The following is a 23,200-nucleotide window of genomic DNA, read 5'->3' as shown; positions in this document are numbered from 1 at the left end:
CACCTCCCTTCACTTCCCACCTCCCTTCACAACAGCCTGGGGCCAGGAGAGATGAGGGTGTCCCTTTCTTGTTTTATTTTAAACATGTAGCTTTACAGACTTCTCATTTACATACCACACAACTCACCTATTTTAGGTATATGGTTCAGCGGTTTTTACACTAAATTCACAGATAGATGCACCCGTCATCACCGTCAAGTTTAGAACAGTTCTGTTGCCTTAAAGGAAACCCTGCATCCCTCAGCTCTTGGCCTCCAGCCCCCTGGCCCCAGGGCCACCCGTGTCCGTCTGTCCCTGTGTCTCTAATTCTCGGGACTCTTGTAGAAATGGAGCCGCATGATGAGGAAGCTCTCGCATCAGCTTCTCTCACTCAGCACGTCCTCGCGTTTCCTCCAGGTTGTAGTGCGTGCGTATCAGGATTTCATTTCTTCTCCGTGGCAGAGTAATGAGCTCGCGCTGTAAGGACTGCAGTGTGTTCCTGCCCTCCCGTCTGACACGGGAGGGACGGCTCTGACCACTGACATCTGTGCGAGTAGCAGTTAACTTCTGGGGCTGGAGCAGGGAGGAAAGCTCCAGGAGCGCAGGGCTGTGGCGTCGGTGAGGACCCGCCGCCTGTCACCTGTCGCCTCCCTCCCTCTCGGCCCGTCCCCTGTGCTGAGCTTCTCCCAGGCTGGGCAGCCTTCAGCAGAGGATTGTCCCTACTGAGAATCCCCCTCCTCAGGCCGGGAGGGGGCTGGGGCGCTCTGAGGACCCTTGTCACGGACACACCAGGAATGTGTGCCCTCAGTGTGCTGAGCTGGAGGGGGCCCAACCCCTCGGATAGAGACCAAGACTGGGGTGCGAAAGAGGCTGAGCCGGGGTCACCCGTGGTCCTGGGAGAGACCCGGGAATGTGCTGTTTTGTTTTTCAACCTGGAGGAGGCAGGCTGTTGGCGGGGAGGGCGGTGCCCCGCTGAAGAGTGTGCAGGGCAAGGGACCCTGGTCTCGCGGCCGCCCGCCTCTGCCCTGTGTGGGGACCTGGGCCTTCTGCCCACCAGATAGAAGCCCCCAGTTCACCATCCCACCTGGGGTTCCCAGGGCCTCTGCCCCTTGGATGGTTGGTCTCCTGTGTCGTCTGCCAGACCCACCATAATACCCTGGACAAAGTCACTCCTCACCCTGTGCCTCAGTTTCCTCACCTGTAGACCGAGGATAATAGCACCTCGGGCCTGTGGAGCAGATTTTTTTGGGTGTGTATGAGGAAGACTGGCCCAGAGCTAACATCTGTGGCCATCTTCCTCTATTTTATGTGGGTCGCTGCCGCAGCATGGCTTGACGAGCGGTGCTAGGTCCATGTCTGGGGTCCGAGCCTGTCAACCCCGGCCGCTGAAGCACAGTACGAACTTAACCACTACGCCACAGGGGCCAGCCCCCCTGTGGAGCAGATTAAATTAAACCTCGGAGCCGTCCTGGCACCGAGAAAGAGCCGTTTAAGCATTTGCGGTTAGAGGCCTTTCTGGCCAATGTCAGCTATTCTGTTACCCTCTGAACCCGAACCTGCCTCCCACCTGAAGCCTCCAGACTGGGGAGGGGTCTCCCTGGCGGGCCCTGCAGGTGGGATCTGATCTGCCTGGGTCAGAGGTATGAGGCCAGCACCCCTTCCCTCCCTCGCTGGGGCCTCCCTTAACTCCTGGAGGGGGCTGATCCATCTCGGGGTCCCAGGGCCCCACAGAGGGTGACCCAGGGGACACACCCACACTGGACAGCTCAGAGTTTCTATTCCTTTGGTGTGTGGCCCTGGGGGAGAGGCCGGGTTGCCAGGGCCCATGCCTGGGGTAGGGGCAGAGAGTGTGGACCACACAGAACTCTTCCAGCAGGAGGGAAATGTGTGGGGTGGAGGAGGAGGCGGGCAGCATTCTGATGCAGATGGCGGCAGCCCTATTGAAGGGGCCCTTTGAAAGCCACTGACCTTCGGCACCCACCCCCACCCCACCACCTAGAGGGCCAGACCTACGGGCCAGATCTGGTCCCCCACGGCCTCCTGGGCATCCTCTGCACCAGAGCCCAGGGTGAACCCACTGCCTGGCTCCCTGGGGCTGGGGTCTCCCCACTTTGAGTGGTAACGGGGAGACTGGAGGCAAGGATGTCCAGGCTCCGATGCTGCCCCTGCAGAATGCAGTCGGAGCCCAGGAGAGTGTCCAGGGGCTGGGAGCTGCCCGCCCCCACAGGCAGCTCCCTCCAGGTGTGCTTGGTGGAGCCCCAGAAACCCTGGCACCAGGGAGCTTGATGGAGAGGGGAGGGCGAGGTGAATGTCAGTTTATCCCAACACAAGTAGTGACCTGTCGGGTGGGGGGGCACCGAGGGAATATTTGGGATGACTGAGCCGCTGGCCCTTTAAGGCTCCTGTAACAGGACACCTCCCGCCCGGCGCTTCCACTCTCCAGCCTGACTGTGTGTCTCCCCCTCCCTCCTCCCCCTTCCCGCGCCAGTCCCAGTTCAATTTGCTGAGCAGCACCATGGACCAGATGAGCAGCCGCGCGGCCTCGGCCAGCCCCTACACCCCGGAGCACGCCGCCAGCGTGCCCACCCACTCACCCTACGCGCAGCCCAGCTCCACCTTCGACACCATGTCGCCGGCGCCGGTCATCCCCTCCAACACCGACTACCCGGGCCCCCACCACTTTGATGTCACCTTCCAGCAGTCGAGCACGGCCAAGTCGGCCACCTGGACGGTGAGTTGCACCCCTGCTCCCAGCGGGCATCTGTGGGGCACAGGGTGTGGAGAGCGTGGCCGGGTCCCGGGCACCGAAGGTGGGTGGAGCGTGCCCAGCTGTCCGCACAGGGTTCCCGCCTGGCCTGGGAGGCCGTCCAGGAGGAGTGTCGGGCAGGAGGCGGGTCTTGGGGCTGGGCAGTCTGGGCGTACCCACTCCTCAGACCATGGCCAGAGCCGGCCAGCCTCCCTCAGGCCCCAGAGGGGATGGGCGTGGCCCCCCAGCGAGGTCCGTGGGGCAGAGGCAGACCGTCCTCCCCAAGTCTGTCTGGCTGACGGCAGTCGGTGCGTGCAGCTGGGAGCTGGGGGCTCCGGGTGAAACCCTGTCCTGGGCGGGCAAGAGGCGCGGGCTGCCTGGAGCCATCTGAGGCTGGCCCGGGGTCCCTGAGGATGCTTCCTCCAGGCATCGCGGAGTCAACAAGGAGCGTCTGGTGGTCCGAGGGTCTGGGCTTTGCCAGCAGGGTCTCTGGTCTGTCATTTCTAAGCACAGGTGTGAGACAGGGAAGCTGGGGTAGAACCTTGGTGCTATGGGCTCGGGTCGTGCCACTGCCACCGTGCCCTTGGGAGCATTCTGGCCCCCATCGGCATTTTGCCAACTTTGATAACATCCCGTGGACCCACGGCTGCTCCCTGAAAGCTAGACATCCTCATGAGTGCTTTGAGTTTGTGTTACCTCTTGAGCCCGCCCTGCAACCCACAGGGTGGAATCTGTTATTGCCCTATTTTACAGCCAAGGAAACTGAGGCATGGAGAGGGAAAGTAGCTTGCTCAGAGTTTGCGGATAGTGAGCAGGGGTTCTGGTGTGGGAAGCCGGTGGCTGGGCTCCTGCAGCTGTGTTCCTAACCACTGGGATGCTCTGTCCTTACTGCAGCTGGGAGAGCAAGGGGCTGCCAGACGTGTCTGCTGGGGCACGGTAAAGGCTGCAGGGAGGCCGAGACCCCCAGAGAGACGGCAGGCTCACCTCCGAGTGTAGGGTAGGGCACTGAGCAGGAAAGGCAGCCCCATGGGCCCTCTGGGTCTCCTGCCCCCAGCAGGAGGGGGGAGTGGGCCTTGCCCTGCGCTCGCCCCATGGACACCTGGCAGGTCCTGGCCATGGGGCAGCAGCACTTCCTCCAGGGAGCAGCAGCTCTGTGCTCACCCCTGCTCCCTAGAAATGAGACCCTGGAGCAGAGAAGCAGGGTGGCCACATCCCCACCCCACAGGAGCACTGAGCAGGTGACCCCAAGGCTCTGTCGCTTTAAGACCCCGGTCCCACGGTCCCCACTGCCCTGTGCTGGAGGTGGGGTGGAGCCTCAGGTAGCCGGTCAGGCTCTGCAGGGGCCAACTGGGGTCAGGGTTCCTGTCCACGGCCCCCTGCGGCTGTCTCTGGTTCTCGCTTGCTGTAGGCCCCTCAAGCTGCTGGCCTGTTGCTGATTAAGGCTCAGCCTGACTCCAGGGCTTCCACTGGCCGAGAGGGGCACCTGGGCCAGAGACCCCGCCCTGTCAGTGCCTGGTTTTCCTCTTTTGTGAATTTTTACTCCCATGTTCCTTCTTGGTGGTGGTGATGATAGGTTTAAATGAGATGATGCCTGTGGAGCACAGGGCTTAGCACAGTAGGAGCTGGCGTGTTGTCTTTATTATTGCCTTGGTGGGCAGAGGTGGCAATGGAGTGTCATGGAGCCTGGTCCTTCTGGATGAGTCGTTCAGCAGCAGCTGCACCTGCCAGAGGGTTCTCTTGGTTCTTTATTTCCTGTGGGGTCCTGGGCTCCCCACCCTAGCTTTGAGATCCAGCTGGGTGACCAGAAGCCAGGTCAGGAGGCCTCTGTAGCATCCCCACACTTGCGCACCTCTGGTGACAAGAGGCTCACTACTGATCCTATTCCATGTTCAGACTTGTTTCCTAAGCACTTTCTTTCCCCTCTAAGAGGGTGGGTCCCAGTCCCCCTGCACTGACGTTCTGTCATCAGGGCCTGAGCGTCTGGTCCCCTAGGAATCCTGGCGGGCACTGTGGGGGTCCTGGCTTCCTTCCTCTCCACTGTTTGAGGATGCTGGTGCAGTCTCTGCAGTGTCTGGGGAGCTTGGAGCTCCTTGGATGCTCTGAGCTGGTCCTCAGGGAAGGCTGGGAGCTGCCCCGCTGCCGGCTGCCTCCTCCACCTGGGGGCCCTCTGCCATTTTCCCGGTTCCCTCCACCACCACCTGCCAGGTGTGTGGCCTCAGGGATGAAAGGGCTCATGGCTTGGGCTCATACTTCAGGGCTGGAGTGGTCTACCCTGGCCAGCCTCTCCGGGGAGCAGGAGAAGGCTCACCTGTGCCCAGCAGCTCTGCCTCAGAGCTCCCCTCCCGCTCCCCCATGCCTGAGCAGCAGCGCCTCCCCCCCCCCCACCCCCGCCTGGGCCCTCTGATGCTCTGGATGCTCTCCTGGGGCTGCGTTGAGGAGGAGGAGCTGTTGTCATCATCCATGCTTCCCCCTCCCCAGCCCTTATCGGTGCAGGGGGTGGAGGTGGGACAAACATTGATAATGAGATTTTTGGCACCTCAGCTCTCTGGGAGCAGACCCCCTGCAGGTTCCTTTCCTTGTCCAGGGAGGAGGTGGGCAGGCAGTGGCTCGCGGTGCAGGAAGGGGACTGCCGGGCAGCCCGCCTGCTCACAGCTCGGGGGGTCTGACCGCGTGGGTGCTGCCCAGACTTGCTGTCCAGGCCCCTGCGCCATGCTGTGCGCAGCCCCGCCACGCCAGCCGGCTGGTAACTGATAGATAATTCATATTTTTCTCAAGTACAATTCCAAATTGACTGCTGCCTTCACTCCTTTCCGTGCTCAGGAAACACCCTCACCAGCCCCAAGTGTCCACAGCTGTTAAGGGGGTGTTTGGCTTCTGTCTGGCCCAGGCCCCTGCGGGTCGCCCCAGCCCTGGGTGGTTCAGCTGCCGTGACCAGCTTCCTTTGGACCTCACATCACCCGCCTGTTCTCCTTGGGCACTGAGGGTCTGGAACCCTCAGCTCACAGACCTGTGTGTGCACGCACACGTGCATGCATGCACACTCACACACCTGCAAAACCACACACTCAGGTGGACACAAAAGCAGACATGCACAGATGTGCATGCACAGCACACATACACACATGTGCACGGTGCACATGCATACACACACATGCATGCACACGTACACACATAGTTGCACACACATGCAGCCTCCTCCAGGTCGCTACCCAGGGTCTAAGGACCCCTCCCCTCCCACAGAAGGCCAGGAGGAGGTGGGTCCCAGGTCACTGAGCAGCCAGAGGAGGGATTAGTGCTCTTCCTTGAGAGAGCCTGTAAACCAGGGACCAGGGCAAGATGGGAGTTTGCCTGGCAGGGTCACTGTGCGGCCAGAGGGGCTGGAGTGCCCCCCAACATTTGCTGCTTGCCAGCATCCTGGCTGAGGCTGTCCACTTCAGGGCCCAGCTGGGCTTTGGGGAGAGATAGATCCAGTGAAAGATCACGATTTCAAATGAGGGCTGGCACCCTTGGGCACTGATGCTCTCTGGACTGGTGGGTGAGTGGAACTGGGGCAAGGACGGCAGCACCTGGTGCCTTTGTTCCTGTTCCACACCCTCCCCAGGACACTGTGGGTGTCGGAGCATGGGCAGGGCCCTCGGCAGGACCTGGCCTGGCCTTTGGGCCCTGATGGCCACTCTCATCCCGGGGCCTCCCATGGGTTGGTAATGATGGACACAGCTGGTGACAGGAGTCCTGAGGAGCAGAGAGGGGCAGTAGCCTGGTGGTGGAGGCGGGGGCCTCTGGACACTGTCCAGCCCAGCTCAGCCTCATCCTACTCTCAGGCTTGGCCTCACCAGGGAAGGGGCTGTCCTTGATGTTCAGGAGGTTTTGAGAGGGGACTCTGAGGTCAGGAAGGAAGGCTTGGTAGGTTGGAGCCCTAGCCCAGCCTGGCACCTGTGGGCACCTGGGGGCCGGGGGGCTGAGTCTTACTGCCCACGCGGGCAGCCATGGGGCGTGACGGTGAGGGTGTGCACGGTGCAGTGGCACAGCCCATCACTGGGGGCCTCTGGACCACCTGCCAGCCTGGACCTCCAGCTGCCCCCAGACCCAGGCGGGTGTGTATGTGTTCCTCCGTCCCTCCTAGGGGCAAGCTGGCCCACATGGTGTGAGCGCCGCCCCTCCTGCCCCCAGGAGGAACATGTGGAAGGTGCTACACGGGATTCCTGGGTAGAATGCGGCTGAGTCAACACTAATGGGTTCGGGAGAAAACTTTCCAGCCCCTCGGAGGTTTGCAAGCAGGAAAATAATAGTGGAGGTGCCCCAACACGATCTTGGTATCAATTGCGTTATCCTAAAAGTTTATGGAATGCATAAGTGGAATTAATACCTGTTACTGGCCCCAGAGCAATTACACGTATTTAAAGCCAAGGGAAGAGTTCTAACACTGTTTATTGTGGGGATGAAACAGGGATTATTAAGGGGAAACGAGAGCACTCAGGGAGAAATTGCGGCAATTGCTTGCATTGTGGGAAGCTCTGTGGGGCGGAGGTGAGCTTCCCGCGGTCTGGGCCTGGCTGGGGTCGGTGCCCCAGGTTCACGGCCTCAGGTGGGGTCACCTCTTCTCCCCCCATCTTCTCCAGCAGCTGGGAAGCCCCAGGGCCTGGAGGTCACAAAACTTGGCCTTAGGGACCCTTAGTCGCCAGGTCCTGGCTCGTCCAGCCTGGATGATCCCAGGGGCTTAGGGATGCCCCCAAGGCGGCCCCCGCCCCACACCCCCTGGCTTCTTGTGGGGGACACAAAGGAAAGCCCCTTGGGGACAGGAGTCAGTTCCACAGGTTTGGGGCTGTGCATGACGCATGACACAATTGGTGTTTTAGGAAGAATCGTCTATTTTCTGGGACTTGTTTACAGAACGGAGATGTGCATGGACTCTGAGCGTCTGGTTAGCAGTATTGACCGTAACATCCAGAGCTCCTCCTGGCAGGCCCCTCAGAGCACGCTGGGTGCCTGACCAAGCGTCTCCCTCCCAGCAGCCGTGTCATAGGCGCTCATGTTCTCCCCGCTTTACAGATGAGGAAACCGAGGCTCGTAGAGGTTAGGTCCCTGCTCAGAGTCACTCGTCAGCAAAGGGCAGAGTGGGGACCTCTACCCCGGCAGCCTGACCCCCAGCTTTCATCACGCAGCTTGTCGGGGGAGCAGCCTGTGCACCCCCAGGACCCCAGTGAGCCAGTGGTAAGGGGGACTGACCCCACAGAGGTCCAGGGCCTGCCCCTGGGGGAGGGAGCACCCGGGTCCCAGCGAGCTTCAATGACTGTTTGTCAATGAGTGAGTGACAGCTGCGTCCACCTTGGCTGCCTGTTTTTTGTGACAAACAAAATTCCTCAAGAATTTATAATCAGAACGCTCCCAGGCTGACCAGCCTCAGAGGTGAAGGTGGCGACGTGCTGGAGGGGCCCGGGAGGAGGCCAGCTGGGCCTGGGACCGCTCCTCCTTGCCCCGTTCCACACTCTCCCAGGCCTGCTGCCCCCACACCCCCACTTCCATTCGCCCCCTTTATAGGTGGGAAAGTGGGGACTGGAGGGGACATCCTTCCCTGGCTTCTCCTGGAGCCAGTGCTGAAGGCTCGATGCTGTCCTGGACCCTGGGCTTTGGGACTCTGGGGGAGGGTCACGGCTGAGCAGTGAGTGGGGACTGAGCTGGTTGGTTGTGGGGAAAATCCACTTTGGGATTTTTCTGAGATGCCAAGCTCAAGTCCATGGACCTCAGCCCCCAGAATTCCACTGGCCGCGACTCTGGGGGCCCTGGCACAGAGGCCTGCTGGTCCAGCCTCCTCCTAGGTGGAGAAGCCCCTCACCACATCCAGGCATTCTGTCCATTTGCCCAAGCAGTCTCAGGATGAGGGGAGGAGGATAAATCCTAGGGTGTCAGAGCTGGAATGAAAAGTGCCTGCCCTGAGGAGGTGGCAGGTCGGGCTGTGCACACAAGCTAGGGCTTGGTGGTGGTGGGGGGAGGGCTCCTGGGCTCCAACGGCCGCAGGGGCTCTGAGGGGGCAGCTCATGAGGGCAGGAAAGCGCCCGTGGAAACATGAGTGCTCTCTGGGCTTCCGTGAGGTGGAAGGAGGTTCGGGGGGAAGCACGCAGCGGCCTAAAGCCTGGGGTCCCCCTAGGATTGCACACCTGCCTCCTCCACCGCAGCCGTGCACCCCGGGGCGTGGCACCCCATCTCCCCCTCCACAGTGTCTCCGTGTGCAGGGGGGCGCCCAGCAGTGCCTCCAGGACCTTGGGGAGGATGCCCTGGCAGTGCCAGGTGCCCACCTGGCCTCAGGAACCTGGAACTCTGCAGGGTCAGACATTTAGAAGCCAGTGCCCTCCCTGCCCCAGGCACTTGGCTGGGTATTTAGAGGGTCACTGAAACTTCAATTCCATCCAACTGGAATTAAAAGCTGAAAATGACCACCTCCAAGTGCACAGGGCGGGCGGTCCCCAAGCATGCTGCGGAAGCCGCGGGCTCCTCTCCTGCTGGCCGGGAGGGGGGTTTGTTTGGCATGAAGAGACTGAAGAGACAGCACTCCTGCTTCTGGGCCAGCAGGCGTGTCCTGAACACAGTCCTGACCTGGGGATTTAGCTGCAGCATCCATGGCAGGAAGGTCAGAGGCGAGAGGGCTCCATGCTGGAGCCAAGGTGATGGCCCTCCAGAGATACCAGCCTGAGCATCTGCCACAGTTGTGGCCACAGCCTGCTCCCTCCAACTCCCCCACAGCCTCTCCCAGCCGCCCCCCCCCCCCCCCCCCCCCCCCCCCCCCCCCCCCCCGCCGCCTGCAGCTGGTGCAGCTCCCACCCCGCCTCCATCCAGGCCATCAGGAAGCCGCAGGGCGCTGGGGGAAGGAGCTGACCCTGTGCCTGCCCAAACCGGACCAGCACAGTGTCCAGAATGGTGTGCCCACAGTCAGAGGCTTCCGGGACTGTCCTGTGGGCGGAGGTGCCAGCTGACCCCAGCGCCCCACCCAGGTGGGCTCACCCTTGCAATCACGGTGGGTCAAGGCCAACAAGGTCAGGCCAGCTCAGGGACAAGTGAGGTGGGCATGTGGGTAGTGGGAGGCTCCTTCCCCCTGCAGTGGGCAGCGCTGAGCTGGTCGCCCGCACCCTCACGCCATCCCGAGCTGAGCGTTCTGTGGTCTGGCCTGCAGCCCCGCTTGCTGGGTCCTTGCCAGAGAAAGGCCAGCCGGGGGAAGACCTGCTACACCAGAGATGCCCGCCTTCTCCAGGACAGGTAGGCGCGGCTCTCTGGCTGGCAAAGTCAGACACCAAGTTCCTGGGCAGAGGAACCCATGTGTGGGCCTGGCTGAGGCTGAGTGTGCTGCTTTAGACGTGGCCACCGTTTGTGCCCGTGGAGCGGGAGGGGCAGCTGCTGGTGGGAGTTCTGGGGCTCCCTGCAAGTCCAGCCCTGCCCCCAATGACTCAGAACATGCCCTGCTCACCCCTCCATCCCCAAGGTCCTCTCCTCAGTGTCCAGAGGAGGCCCGATGTGCCTGGGTTACAGAATAAGGACAGGATGGAGGCCCAGGGATCCCCACCCTGCTGGGGCGAGTGGGCCAGAGTGAGGATGATAACAATAGGACCCGCCGGGTGCCCAACGTCGCCTCCTGGCTTCCCTGGACCCCCCTGGGCCCCTCCCCTCTTCACTGGGCCCGCCCCATCTCCCACTGTCCAGGCTTCTGGTGTGGGCCTCAGCTCCTGAGCCATTGGTGTGCAGGACCTCCACACTGCACAGCAGACTGGGCGCCTGCTGGGCTCTCTCCTGGGTCAGCTCAGTGCACATGCTGCCCACCCTCACCCCAACTTTAGCCTAGGATGGAAGCTACTGGAGGCATCCCCTGCCAGCCTGCAAATGTGTGTGGGACAGGGGGCTGCACAGGCCCAAGGCCTTGTGCTTCCAGGCCCTGAGGGTCCCAGTGCCTCCTGCTGACCGGTTGGCACCTGGCTGGAGGGTGTTGAGGGGCAGGCTGCCTAGCTCACGAGCAGTGTCCTTGCCAGCTCCAGGCTCTCCTCTCCCCACTGGGCATCTTACTCCCCGCAGCCTCTGCGGGCTCCCCAGACAGTGCTCAGGGTCACTGGGCACCTGCAGAGCGTGTTTCCACCTCTCATTCCTCCTCTGGGCTCCTGGCAAAGGGAACCCCCGCTGTCCAGCCTGCAGGGTGGTGTCAGCAGATGCATCTGTCCCCTCCTCTAGCCAGGAGCTCTCAAGGAATCACGGCAGCCTCCATGATCCAGCACATCCGCTAGGCCAGGCACTGGCTGCGGCCCTATAGGTGTCCAGGAGCTCCCTGGAGCCTCCAGCCACCCAGGCCGCCGGCCAAGGTGAAGTGTTGGGCGTGAATTTCCTTGTGTGTAGAGGCAGGCTGGGTGATTGTCACAGGTGCCCTCACCCCCACTCTAGGCTGGTGGCTTCACTGTTACCCTGTCCAGACCTCCTGACACCTCCTAGAGCCCACTCCATTCTCCCAGCAGCTCTCCACTGAGTGAGGACATGGAAAAAGGTCGAGAGGTCCCATGAGGGGCTGTAGCTGAGTGCCCCTGTGGCTTGTGTCACCCTGGAGGCCACTCTTTACCTGGAAGAAGCATAGGGGTCCCTTACTAGGGGGACTGTAAATGGGGGCTGTTGACCTGGGCTCCCTGTGAGTTTCAGGGCATCGCTCTGTGAACCCACGTGCTCTGTGTATCAGCCCTGGAGCTTTTCAAGGGTGAGAGAGGGTCTGTGGCCTTGAGGAGGTCCTCAAGGGGCTTATAACCCAAGAGAAGAGAGAAATGTGGCTCTGAACACGTGTGCGTGTGCACACACACGCACACACACAGGCTCACAAGGAAAGCAGATAAAAGTGGACTATATTAAAAAAAAAAATTTTTTAATAAAAGCCCCCACTGCTGGCCCCGTCTTCCAGAATCTGTTGTAACAGATTCACCCAAGCTGGTTAACGGTATTTGCGGTTTGCAAGATGCTACACGTCCCTGGAAAATGACAGACAAGTTATTATCAGCTCTCCACTCTCCTCCTGCCCAAACCTGTCTGTGCTGGGCACCCAGCTGCCGGGAGCGGGGCGAGGAAATTAACAGCCACCGCGCCGCGCCCGCCACCCGCTGCCCTCTCACCCACCGCCCCCGCACCAGCCCTGCCAGGCCGGGGCTCTGAGCCAGGCCGGGTCCGTCGTGGCTGGGGTGGGGGGGGTCCGAGGAGAGAAGGGGAGGGGAGGGCAGGGATGGGCATACACTGGCGTGTAGGCACACCATTTCCTGCAGACACGAAGGAATACACGCATCCCCGAGCAGGCAAGTCTAGACGGCTCTGTGTCAACAGCCGAAGATAAATAAGATTTTATCAGCTCAGAATCTGTTGAAACACATCCATCTAGCGGTTCTAGGGAAGGAGACGCGGGAGGGAGGGAGGGAGCATCTCCATGCAGCCTTTTATATGGGACAGAAGGACCCAGGAGTCCTCCTCCTTTCTCTCTGGTTTTCCTCAGCACCAAACCCCAAGGCCCAGGACCTCTGGGAGGAGGGGAAGGAGTTGGGGCGGGGGAGGGCCCACACCCTCCTGGATTCAGACCTGGCTCTTCAGTATTCCAGGGCTTCTTCATCTCCTGAAGGTCCCACCCCCACCCCCTACCCCTGGTTTGGCCACCCCAGGCTCCCCTCCTGCCCTGCAGCCCAGCAGCCACTGTGTCACTGCCAGATGGTACCGGGTGTGGGGTAACCTCAGGCATCCTTCCCTGAGGCTGCCCGACAGGGGCCAGGCTGGGCATCCGTGGGACCAACCCCTTGCCGGGGTAGGGGCTGGCAGGCTTGTGTGCCTGAAGGCCATATGAGCAGCCAGCTAGGGCAGCACTGGGCTGGGGACACCCCTGTGGGGAGTAGGGCCAGGCCCAAAGCCGGCAGCAGCCTTGCCTGGGACGCAGAGGGAGGGAGGGGTGTCCTCCTCTCTCCATCCTGAGGCCCAGGCTCCACTGGCCTCGGTGAGGACCTGCCCACTCCAGGCTGTTCTGTGTTCCCAGCCCCAGCCCAGCTCGGAGGGGTGGCTGCTGCCGCCCGCACAGTACCAGGGACAGCTCCTGGCGGCACCTCCCTGGGGCGGGGCATCCACACACACCGCCCCCAATCCCCTACCCAGACTTGCACGCTTGTCCCTGCGTTTTCCCCAGGACCTCAGGCCTGGGGAATCCAGATCCCAGGAGCACCCGCTAGGGCCCCCACCCCACCTGGGCTTCTAGAGGGGGACTTGCGCACTGTCCCGCCCAGGCTCTGCCCACCTTTGCCAAGGAAGGGGGCCCTGACACCCTGACTCCACAGAGGCAAGGCGCCCACCAGCCATCAATGCTGCTTCTCCAGCCATCAGGGGACACAGTGGACCCGTGACTGCCGGTCTGCAGAATGGGTGCGGAGTCCCCGCTGCTGCCCAGGACAGTGCCAAGGAGGCAGTCAGTGAGGCTGGGGTGGGGGGCTTGGAAGCAGTGCCCCCACTGTTTAGACCTGAAGGGGCTATCAAGCCGGAGGGGGAACTGTGGGCACCTTCGCTCCGCTGCACCTGGAACCCCGCTCCATCCCTGTAGGCGCTCACTGGTGAGCCAAGGGAGCCTCCCCGCCTTGGGATGTTGTGTTGGGGCTGCCCAGGAGTGCGCTGGCCACAGGCCCCTGCACTCCTCACCCACCCATTCCAGCCTGCCTGGGACTCGCTGTTCGCTATTCATGGACTTGGACTTGCTGAGACTATGGGAGCCTGAGGGTCCACGGTGTCCCCTGATGGCTGGAGAAGCAGCACTGGTGGCTGGTGGGGGCCTTATGTTTGTGGGGTCAGGGTGTCAGGGCGCCCTTCCTTGGCGAAGGTGGGCTGAGACCTGCTCCTTCCTGGTTCTGCCAGCAGCTCCCTGTTTCTAGTCTCAGTTTCCCCAACTGTACCATGGGGTGCAATGGGCACTCTCTGGGGCCTTGTGGCTGGGGGAAACTCCAAGTCCCCACTGTCCATGGGAAAGGGGCATGAGGTGCCCCGGATGGGTCCCCAGGAGCCAATCATTGGGAAATCGGGCAGCTTGGAAATGAGTGGGCACCCTTGTGATCACCAGCAGGGTCAACTTTGGACTCAGGAGAGCCAGCCTGGGTTTCAGGTGGGCTACCTGGGCCCCTGGGCACTGGCCCCAGAGGTCCCTGCTGGGCTCAGGAAGGGCACCATCCAGTCATGCCTGGGGCAGGGTCCTGGGCCTGGGGTACTGGGACTGCGTGGTCAGAGGGCTCCCCACCCAGTGGTCAAAACCAAGCCAGAGAGCTCAGCCCCTCAGACTCCATGTTCCAGGGAGTTTTCTCCCAAAGCTCGAGTGCATGGGGTACCCGGCGTGTCTGAAAATGACACGTTTCCTCCTCACAAATGCCAGAAAAGCCTAACTCTGGGCTTTTACAAACTGAGACTCGACCCCCCCGCCCCGACCCCGCTTCAAACCACTGCGGGCTGGGGGCTCAGCGTCCACAGCAGGGAGAGCCGGCTTGACTGGGCGGACCTGGCTCCCAGCCCCCAACCTCCATCTCAGTCTCCAGGCTCCAGCAGCTTTCCTGGCCTTTACTGTCCTCCTCCATAAGGTGGACACAATGGCACCCACCTCTCCAGCCAGTGAGATCGACAGAGAGTCTGGGCCTGGCTGCAGTGGGCTCAGGGCAACCCTCACTGTGCCCGAACAAGCCAAACACTCTGAGTGGTGCCCGGCAGTTGGGGGAGGTGCTTTGAGGGCACTTGGCGGAGGGGAGGGGCATGCATGTGGAGGCCGTCATCAGAGAGCTTGGGGAAAGGACTCCTGACTGCCAGCAGACAACCAGGCACTCCTGGAGGGGTGCACAGCTGGGGAGGGTGTGGAGTTGAAACTCCCAGCCTCAACCTGGCTCCCCCAACAGTACTCCCCGCTGTTGAAGAAACTCTACTGCCAAATCGCCAAGACGTGCCCCATCCAGATCAAGGTGTCCACCCCGCCGCCCCCGGGCACCGCCATCCGCGCCATGCCCGTCTACAAGAAGGCGGAGCACGTGACGGAGGTCGTGAAGCGCTGCCCCAACCACGAGCTGGGGCGGGACCTCAATGAAGGTGAGGGCCCCCAGCTCCCCTGCCCAGCTGTCAGGGCGCCCCAGCCGGGAAGGGGAGGGTTGGCCCAGGGCCTCCGACTGGGAGACAGCAGGGGCTGGTGGGAGGGGCTCACGGTGGGCTCAGCTTTCCCCCAGCCCCATTTCCTCCCAGCTCTGCCTGGGCCTGGGATGCTGGTGCCCACAGGAGAACTGCTGCTGGGCAGGCGACCCGAGGGCACAAGGGCTGCCAGTGGCCTGAGCCCCACCTGGGAGGTCCCCAGGACCAGACCTTCTGGTCCCAAGTGCTGCAATGCACATGGCCCAGGGGTGGCTGGACCCAGGCTGGGCACCTCTCTGAGGTGGCATCCCCTCCCGACAGGACAGTCTGCCCCAGCCAGCCACCTCATCCGCGTGGAGGGCAACAACCTCTCACAGTACGTGGACGACCCTGTTACCGGCAGGCAGAGCGTCATGGTACCCTACGAGCCCCCACAGGTAGGCCAGCCCCCCCCGCAAGCAGAGACCCCTCATGTCACTTCCATCGGCCACCCATTTGTTCCAAGTGTCTCCAAGTGCAGTCCGTGCAGGGGAGGTCCCTGCTGGTTTCTGACCACGCCCTCGGTCCTCTCTGGGCTTCAGCATCCCCAACTACCATGGGGGGTGGGCCTGATGACCTCTGAGCCTCAGCCCTGCACTTCTGTCCTCTTTTCACCTGTCCATTCCCTACTGGCTGGTCCGCCCTGGGGCTCGGGGGGATGGAGGGGCCGAGGCCTGGAGGACTGGAGTTAGCCAGGTGGAGTGGGAGGGTGAGGAAGGGAAGCAGAGAGAACTGTGGTCAGGGACATGGGGGCGCAGGCCCTGGTGGTGGGGGGAGCCGCAAGAGACGGACAGAGGCAGAGACAGCCTGAGGGTCCGACTTGGACCTAAGGGCAGCAGAAGGTTCTGGGGCTGACATGGGGGCCCAGCTGGAATGAAAAGCTGGGGTGGAAAGAAGTGGAGGGGCTGCGGGATGATGGTGGGATGGGGGCCAGGAGTGGTGGAGAGCAGGTCCCAGCTCTGGGCTCCCTGGGCTCCCAAGCACCCTTGCAAGGTCCTCTAAGAGCAGCCCTCATGTCAGCGGGCCCAGGGCCCAGGGAGGAATGTGACCAGCCTCTCCTCCTTCCCCCTGTGCAAGACCCTCACCTGCCAAAGCGGCCCAGGAAAGCAGGACTCTCCCGCCCCCTGGTGGCAGTTTTGTGAAAGGCCAGGTTTCCCCAAGCCAGTGACTGGCTTTTAGATCCTGACCCAGGGAGACTATGACAACTGCCCCTTTTGTGGTCCCAGCTGGTCAGGAGTCCTGGGTTCATGACTCAGCAAACCCCCTGGGAGATGGGCATGTGTGCTGGGGCTGGGCGTCCACCGGCACGGCTCTGGCCCCGCCCTCTGCCAGAGCAGTGCTGTGCATCCCTCTGCCCAGCAGGGCCCACAGCGTGCTAAACACACACCTGTACCCACAGAGGCCTGTGCACATGCCTGCTCAGACCCAGCCTCCAGGGCCTGACCTCCAACCTGTGTCAGGGGGCTTGGTTGGGGCAACCAGACCATAGCACTCTGCGCCCCCTGAGAGCAAGTGTGGTGCATGGTGTTCAGTGTGTTGCATAAATGGATAGATGGGTGGGTGGTGGATGGATAGATGGGTGGATGGTAGGTGGATGTGGATGGATGGGTGGATAAATGATGGGTGGAGAGATGGTACAGGACCACAGAGCAGGGCCCAGTTCCCACAAGCCTACTGAGAGCCAGCACCAAATATGAGGGATGGATGCTTTGAGGCCCAGGAGCCTCCACCTTAGTGAGTTGGAGCCTGCATGCTGACCCCACGGCCCTCTCCCTGCTTCCCGTGTGTAGGTGGGGACGGAATTCACCACCATCCTGTACAACTTCATGTGCAACAGCAGCTGTGTGGGGGGCATGAACCGGCGACCCATCCTCATCATCATCACCCTGGAGACCCGGGAGTGAGTCTGTCAGCACGTGGGCTGGGGGGCTTGGTGTGGAGACAGGAGGGCAAAGGGCACAGAGTGGTGCCGGCCCTGGACGCGAGTTTGGGGAGGCCCTGCAGGCCGTGCTGCTGGGAGGGAGGCCTCCCCTGGCTGTAGGGGCTGCCTGGGCAGGAGCTGGGCCTTGGGAGGGAGACAGGGGACCTGGTGTCCCAGAGCAGCTGGGTGCTCAGCCCTGACCCCTTGACTCATCAAGGCCAGTCTTTGGGGTCCAAAGTGGGTGGGAATGGTGGGCAGGCTGGGGTGGGCTCCAAAGCTCACTGTTCTGGCTGTGCCCCCCAACAGTGGACAGGTGCTGGGCCGCCGGTCCTTTGAGGGCCGTATCTGTGCCTGTCCTGGCCGAGACCGCAAAGCCGATGAGGACCACTACCGTGAACAGCAGGCCCTGAACGAGAGTGCCGCCAAGAATGCGGCCGCCGGCAAGCGTGGTAAGCGGGGCTCCAGGCCAGGGTGCAGAGGGCAACCCCAGAAAGTTAGAGCCAGTCCACCCCGCAGGATGGGGCTGGACCTGCCTCAGGGCCCAGGTGGAAGCTGGCAGGGCACAGCACGAGCCTGTGTCCAGGGGGACAGAGCCAGCCCCATCCATGTGTCCACCCTGGGTCCAGCTCCATCCAGCATGGGCGGCTTCCCTGGGTGCCCCTCTAAGTGGGTTATGGTCTCTGGGCTGTCCACAAGGTGCACGCACGTGAGGGCCAGCTCCTGGTGTGGCAGTGTCGCAGTGGCTGTGCCTGCCATGGCCCACCCCCTCCCCGCCTGCTCACAAAGCCCTCCCCGCCTCACCTCCAGCCTTCAAGCAGAGCCCCCCTGCCATCCCTGCCCTGGGCACCAACGTGAAGAAGAGGCGGCACGGGGACGAGGACACGTACTACATGCACGTGAGTGTTCTCTGTGGAGCACAGGCTGGGGCAGCTGGGGAGGAGACGCAGGGCCACTGGGGAGGCAGGAGAGACCACAGCCATCCTGAGAGCTGGGGCCCCGAGCTCGGCAGGCAGCAGGGCCGCAAAAGGAGAATTAGGTTACAAAGAGCCAGACCAGACAGGGCCAGGCTGCAGGGAAACCCGGATCTGCCAACTCGCGGACTCTGGGTGACACTACTCCCGACTTCAGAAGTCTTGCTGTAAACACGATGTGTGGGATGACAAGACTCCCACCGGGCAGTGCAGGAGGAATCCCACGGCCCAAAGTCTGGCGGGCCACCTCACTGTAACCCGAGTTTACACGATGGACCCGAGAGTGACCACTCCAGCTGGTGATGCAATCATCCACGTGCTTTGCTTGGACTGGTCTTGCGTTGTGTAAGCTTGTCGTTTTTTGAGTTTTTTTAGGAATGAGTCCCTCATTCTAAAAGCCTCCTATTTGTTGAGTGCCCCCCAGCACCCCGAGTGTGCTGAGCACTGGGGAGCAGAGGGGGGAAGGCGGGGGGAAGGCTCAGGGGCAGGCAGCAGTGGACAGAGGAGACCTGGCCACCTGCTCCTGGGGAACAGGAAGGAAGGAGCACAGACCCCAGCCTGCGGGGTGCCATGGGACCCCGTGAAAGGAGAGATGCTTCGCTACAAGCCCAGGGTCCCCCAGAGGCTCCCACTCGGGGTCTAGGGCCCAGAGGAGCCCCACAGGCACCTGGGCAGAGGGTCCGCCTCTCGTGCCCAGGTGCGGGGCCGGGAGAACTTTGAGATCCTGATGAAGGTCAAGGAGAGTCTGGAGCTGATGGAGCTGGTGCCCCAGCAGCTGGTCGACTCCTACCGGCAGCAGCAGCAGCAGCAGCAGCTCCTGCAGAGGCCGTGAGTGCCGCCCCCTCCCGCCCTGGGGTTTCACCCCTCCCCCCCAACTGCCTAGGGGGGAAGGGTGGGACCAGTTGCACCCAGCAGGAAAAATGCCAGCAGCACCAGAAATCCCTCCCAAAAGTACAGCCGCCCAGGACAGGCAGCAAGGACCCTGTTTGGTGTCCCCTCCTCCAGGAGGCCTTCCTTGAACCACAGCAGCCACAGCCATCACTACACTTTTCTCTCCCACCAAGGGGTCCTCCCAGATCTCTGCTGAGTGGAGGGTGAGAACGGGGTGCTCAGAGTGACGCAAGCCCACCGATGCCGATTCCGGAGGCATGAGCCGCCCCACCTCCCTCCCACCCACCGCCGGGGTCCTGAGGATGGAGGTGCTCTCTGACACCTCAGCAGGGTCAAGTTCCCCATCCCCCTGCAGCTCGGGTAGTATGTGGAGGTGACTGGAGGGAAAGAAGCTGCCTGTGCGCTAACCTACATGAGTTGTCGTTTTCTGAGCAGGAGCCCCCTGCAGTCTCCGTCCTATGGGCCTGTTCTCTCACCCATGAACAAAGCACATGGTGGCATCAGCAAGCTGCCCTCGGTCAACCAGCTGGTGGGCCAGCCTCCCCCGCACAGCTCGGCGGCCGGGCCCAACCTGGGGCCCATGGGTGAGTTGCTTGGGCAGTGACGGCCTGGGGTGGGCTGAGGAGGCCCAAAGGGTGGGCCTGGCTTGAGACACTTCTGCTCAGCTCAGGACCCACGCGTGGGGCTCCCGACAGCTGCCTCCCTCCAGCAGCTTCGGCCCACCAGCACTAGGCAAGGCCACAGCCAGTCCCCTCGGTCCATTCCTGATCTCAGGGAGGGCCACGCCTTGAGAGCTTCCGGTGGCTGGCAGAGCCCAGGATGCCTGGCCCGGCTCTCTGACACTCCGATCTGCCTCTCGCCCAGGCCCCGGGATCCTCAACAACCACGGCCATGCCCTGCCGGCCAACGGTGAGATGAACGGCAGCCACAGCTCCCAGTCCATGGTCTCGGGGTCCCACTGCACCCCACCACCCCCCTACCATGCCGACCCCAGCCTGGTCAGGTACGTGGGCTGCTGCTGGGCCCTGCCACTAACCCACTAACCTGGTAACCCCCGCCGGGTGGGTGGTCTCTGCATGCTGCCGCCTGTCCTGGTGTTTTAACCTCTCTGCCATCGCAAGAACAGACAGAGGCCAGGGAAATGTCAGGAGTGAGTATCCTACAGATGCTCGAGGCAAAACACAGAAAGCCTGAGGCTCCCTGGAGGCTGTACCCGGGGTCAGCATGTCCCCAGTGCTGTAGCCAGCAGCAGGCAGAGGTGGCCGGTGGGGTGGCCAGGAAGCGTCCTTCAGGAGGCAGTCCCCACCCAGGTAGCCGCACAGCCGGTACTTAGAAGCTAATGCTCCTTTATTTCCCAAATTCTCTCTGCAGTTTTTTAACAGGATTGGGGTGTCCAAACTGCATCGAGTATTTCACCTCCCAAGGGTTACAGAACATTTACCACCTGCAGAACCTAACGATAGAGGTAACTGCCCGGCCAGCCCTCTGCCTGCCCCACAGACCCAGCGTGCGCAGGGCCCGGTCCGGAGGGCAAAGAGCTCTCCCTTCTTTCTGGGGCAGCTGCTGTCTCTGGTTCTCGCCTGTGTGAGGGGGGGCTGGGAAATTTGGAAAACCCTCCTTCCCACGAGCGAGACCAACTGTATCCTCACATCTAACTCCTGCGCTGAAGTCAGCTCACAAGCTGTCAGCAAGTTCAGTTGCACAGGCAGTGGGCTGGATGGGCCTCCCACCCAGGCCCCCCACAGCCGGACCGCTCCTTTGGACTTGAGTCTTCTCTCATGCCCTTTCTGGCACCCAGAATCTCTGGCACCCAGTGACCAGGCTGCCTTTGATTTGGGGGGGGGGGGGGGGCGGTGCTTCCAAGGCGCAAAGAATTGTGGGAGGCAAAGACCAGGAGGGTCTCAGAGCTGGTCTAGTTCAGTGCCATTTGCACAGGGAAAAACTGAGGCCCAAAGAAGATGAGACACACCTCACTCGCTGTACACATACTACTGAACCTCCTGGGTTGAGGGTGTGGGGCTAGCAGCATGCTGGGCATCATGACCAGAGAGCCACAGCTCATCTTCAGGTTAAACAGGAACGCGGGCAGTGTGTCCCCCCTAAACAGGGCCACAGGCAAGAGATGCTGGTTTGTCAGAGGACATGGGGCCAGTGGCTCAGAAGGTAGCCGTGTCTGTGTGTCTGCTACTGTCCCCATCCCTGGTGACCCCTGCTTGGCTAGCTCAGTGCTAACCCCTGCCTCACCAGCACGACGTGTGGGCTTGGTGTGTGTGTGGAGTGGGGAGAGCAACAGGAGCCACGATGGTCTGCTCTGGTCCCAAGGGGCAGACCAGGGGGTGGCCCCACCCTGAGGCTGGGAGGCAGGCGGCCCTCCATCTGTCAGTCTGACTGTGATCAGGGACCCAGGTTCACCCCTACACATACACACACGTCACTTCTTAGCTCTCTGGCCACCTCTGGCTGGGGCCCCAAGAATGGGATGTGGCAAGATCACTGCACATAAGGTGGGTCCAGTGCTGCCCATCCTTCTAGGCCCTTCAGAGCTGCATGGCCCTCCGGGTCAGGGGCTCCTCGGCCACCCTCACAATCAGCTCTGCAGGAGCCGGGTGAGCCCGCAGACTGACATCCCTGGTGGGAGGGGGAGAAGCAGGGCCGGAAGCTCAGCCCTCTAATGGGGCGGCTGGGCGCCCACTGCTCTTGCAGGACCTCGGGGCCCTGAAGATCCCGGACCAGTACCGGATGACCATCTGGAGGGGTCTGCAGGACCTGAAGCAGGGCCACGACTACGGGGCGCAGCAGCTGATCCGCTCCAGCAGCAACGCCTCCACCATCTCCATCGGCAGCTCCGGGGAGCTGCAGAGGCAGCGGGTCATGGAGGCTGTGCACTTCCGCGTGCGCCACACCATCACCATCCCCAACCGCGGTGGTCCAGGCGGGGGCTCTGGGCCTGACGAGTGGGCAGACTTCGGTTTCGACCTCCCAGACTGCAAGTCCCGAAAACAGTCCATCAAAGAGGAGTTCACGGAGAGCTAGATCAACTGAGGGGGGTGGGGACAGCGCAGGCCGGGGGGCCCTGCCTGCTGGCTTCTGGAGGAGTCCACCTGACCTGGTGCACAGAGCAGAGCATGAGCACTTGTGGCCTGGAGTCCCAAGAAGCCTTGCTTTATCTCCTCCTTTTTGTCAGACTGCCCTGGGAGGCAGGACCTCTGGGTTGTACCCAGGAAAAGGCAAGGTCCAGCCCTGCAGCCTGCCTTCACCAGCCCCAGGAGATGCCTCTGGCCAGCGCAGCCAGCCAGCCAGTGGGAATGGCCCATGAGGGTGCCTGGAGCTGCACTGAGGGCGTGCTCTGAGGGCCAGCATCCTCTGGGATGGGCCTCACTCCTTGGCCTAATCTTTAGGGACTCTGCTGCTCCCAAGCGAGATCCCTCGAAATAAAGGGTCGCCTTTGCTGATGGACTGCCAAAAAGTATTTTTCATTGTCTTTTGGGTCTGAGTAGCAATGAGTGGCTCGTGATTGTATCCAAAACACAGTTCTTTTCCGGTCACTGCTCCAGACTGTGTCTCAGGATGGGTCCCTCTGCTGGACTTGAGGGTCAGTCTATTCCTCACACACTTGACCACTAGTTCAAACCCCACTGCAGCTACCTTCCACTTCCTGCCCAAAGTGAACAGCAGAGTTTCACTAGAATTGGAGAAGACTGGAGAGGAGGTTACCAGGGGCACGGCCCTTCCCAGGAGGTGAGGAAGCTTCTGGTCAGTCGATACAGCCAAAACCCATGCCAACACTGCTGGCCACAGTCGCTGCTCTTCAGTGACCCTCTCAGCGTCAACATGGACAGCATGCTCCTCAGACTACTGGAAATTGTCAATATTTGATAAAATCATACCCTTTTCTACATGGTGGGTCAGCTTTTTTTTAACTCATCCTCAACCTGGTGGTCTTCCAGAGTCCAACCTGGTGGCCTTCTTGGCCTCCCAGGTGGATGGCAACAACCCAGGCTAAGAAAGCTGAGGAGTAAACCAGGTGGGGGTCCAAACCGAGTGAGGGACCATCGCTTGTTCCTGGGTGGCTGGTTGGGAATGAAGCCCAGAGCAAGAGGCCGCCGAGGAAGTGCAGGGCACGTGCGTCCGCACCACCGCTCTTGGCTGGGAGGCTCTCCGGCTGGAGCAGCTCCCATGTCCCCTGGCTACTTTTGCAGTGGGGGTAGGGCAGTGGACTGCTTTCTCGGGGCCACAGGGAGAGCCCCTCCCAGGTGGAGGGAGCAGGTGGCAGGAAGGCCCACGCCTTGGGCTCAGGGGCTGGGCTCTGTGCTGGCAGAGGCCCTCGTGTGTTCACGGGGACAGCACTGCGGCAGGTGGGGGGGTCCAGTGCTTCGTGAGGCACCCCAAGGAGGCAGTGGGCTTTGGGGAGACAGCTTTCGCACGCCCAGCTTTTGTAGTGATGGGGCCATTTAAGTCTGCATGGAACCTTCGGAGCCTTTGCAGCCAGAGAATTGAATCCCAGAGCCCGGCTGCAGAGCGGGA

General features: G+C 61.9%; 1 protein-coding gene across 7 annotated transcripts in view; it reads left to right on the top strand.

The window, feature by feature from the left end:
- TP73 (tumor protein p73) overlaps positions 1-22,574 on the top strand; it is a 65,871-nt gene extending 43,297 nt beyond the window's left edge. For 4 of the 7 annotated variants that reach the window (XM_070254514.1, XM_070254505.1, XM_023635923.2 and 1 more), the window contains 11 exons: positions 2,468-2,710; positions 14,632-14,818; positions 15,176-15,291; positions 16,684-16,793; positions 17,121-17,263; positions 17,622-17,710; positions 18,483-18,613; positions 19,112-19,260; positions 19,541-19,679; positions 20,048-20,141; positions 21,380-22,574. In XM_070254514.1, coding sequence (XP_070110615.1) covers positions 2,468-2,710; positions 14,632-14,818; positions 15,176-15,291; positions 16,684-16,793; positions 17,121-17,263; positions 17,622-17,710; positions 18,483-18,613; positions 19,112-19,260; positions 19,541-19,679; positions 20,048-20,141; positions 21,380-21,709 — 1,731 coding nt within the window. In that variant the 3' untranslated portion in view covers positions 21,710-22,574. The remainder of the gene's footprint in view (positions 1-2,467; positions 2,711-14,631; positions 14,819-15,175; positions 15,292-16,683; positions 16,794-17,120; positions 17,264-17,621; positions 17,711-18,482; positions 18,614-19,111; positions 19,261-19,540; positions 19,680-20,047; positions 20,142-21,379) is intronic. The other 3 variants (XM_070254528.1, XM_070254522.1, XM_070254537.1) reach the window with 1 other exon arrangement.
- The last annotated feature ends 626 nt before the right edge of the window (positions 22,575-23,200 follow it).

Source organism: Equus caballus, chromosome 2, assembly GCF_041296265.1.
Source record: "Equus caballus isolate H_3958 breed thoroughbred chromosome 2, TB-T2T, whole genome shotgun sequence".
NCBI classification, from domain to species: domain Eukaryota; kingdom Metazoa; phylum Chordata; class Mammalia; order Perissodactyla; family Equidae; genus Equus; species Equus caballus.
The sequence above is the reverse complement of the archived record's forward strand: the minus strand, read 5'-3'. Positions and strand labels throughout refer to the sequence as shown.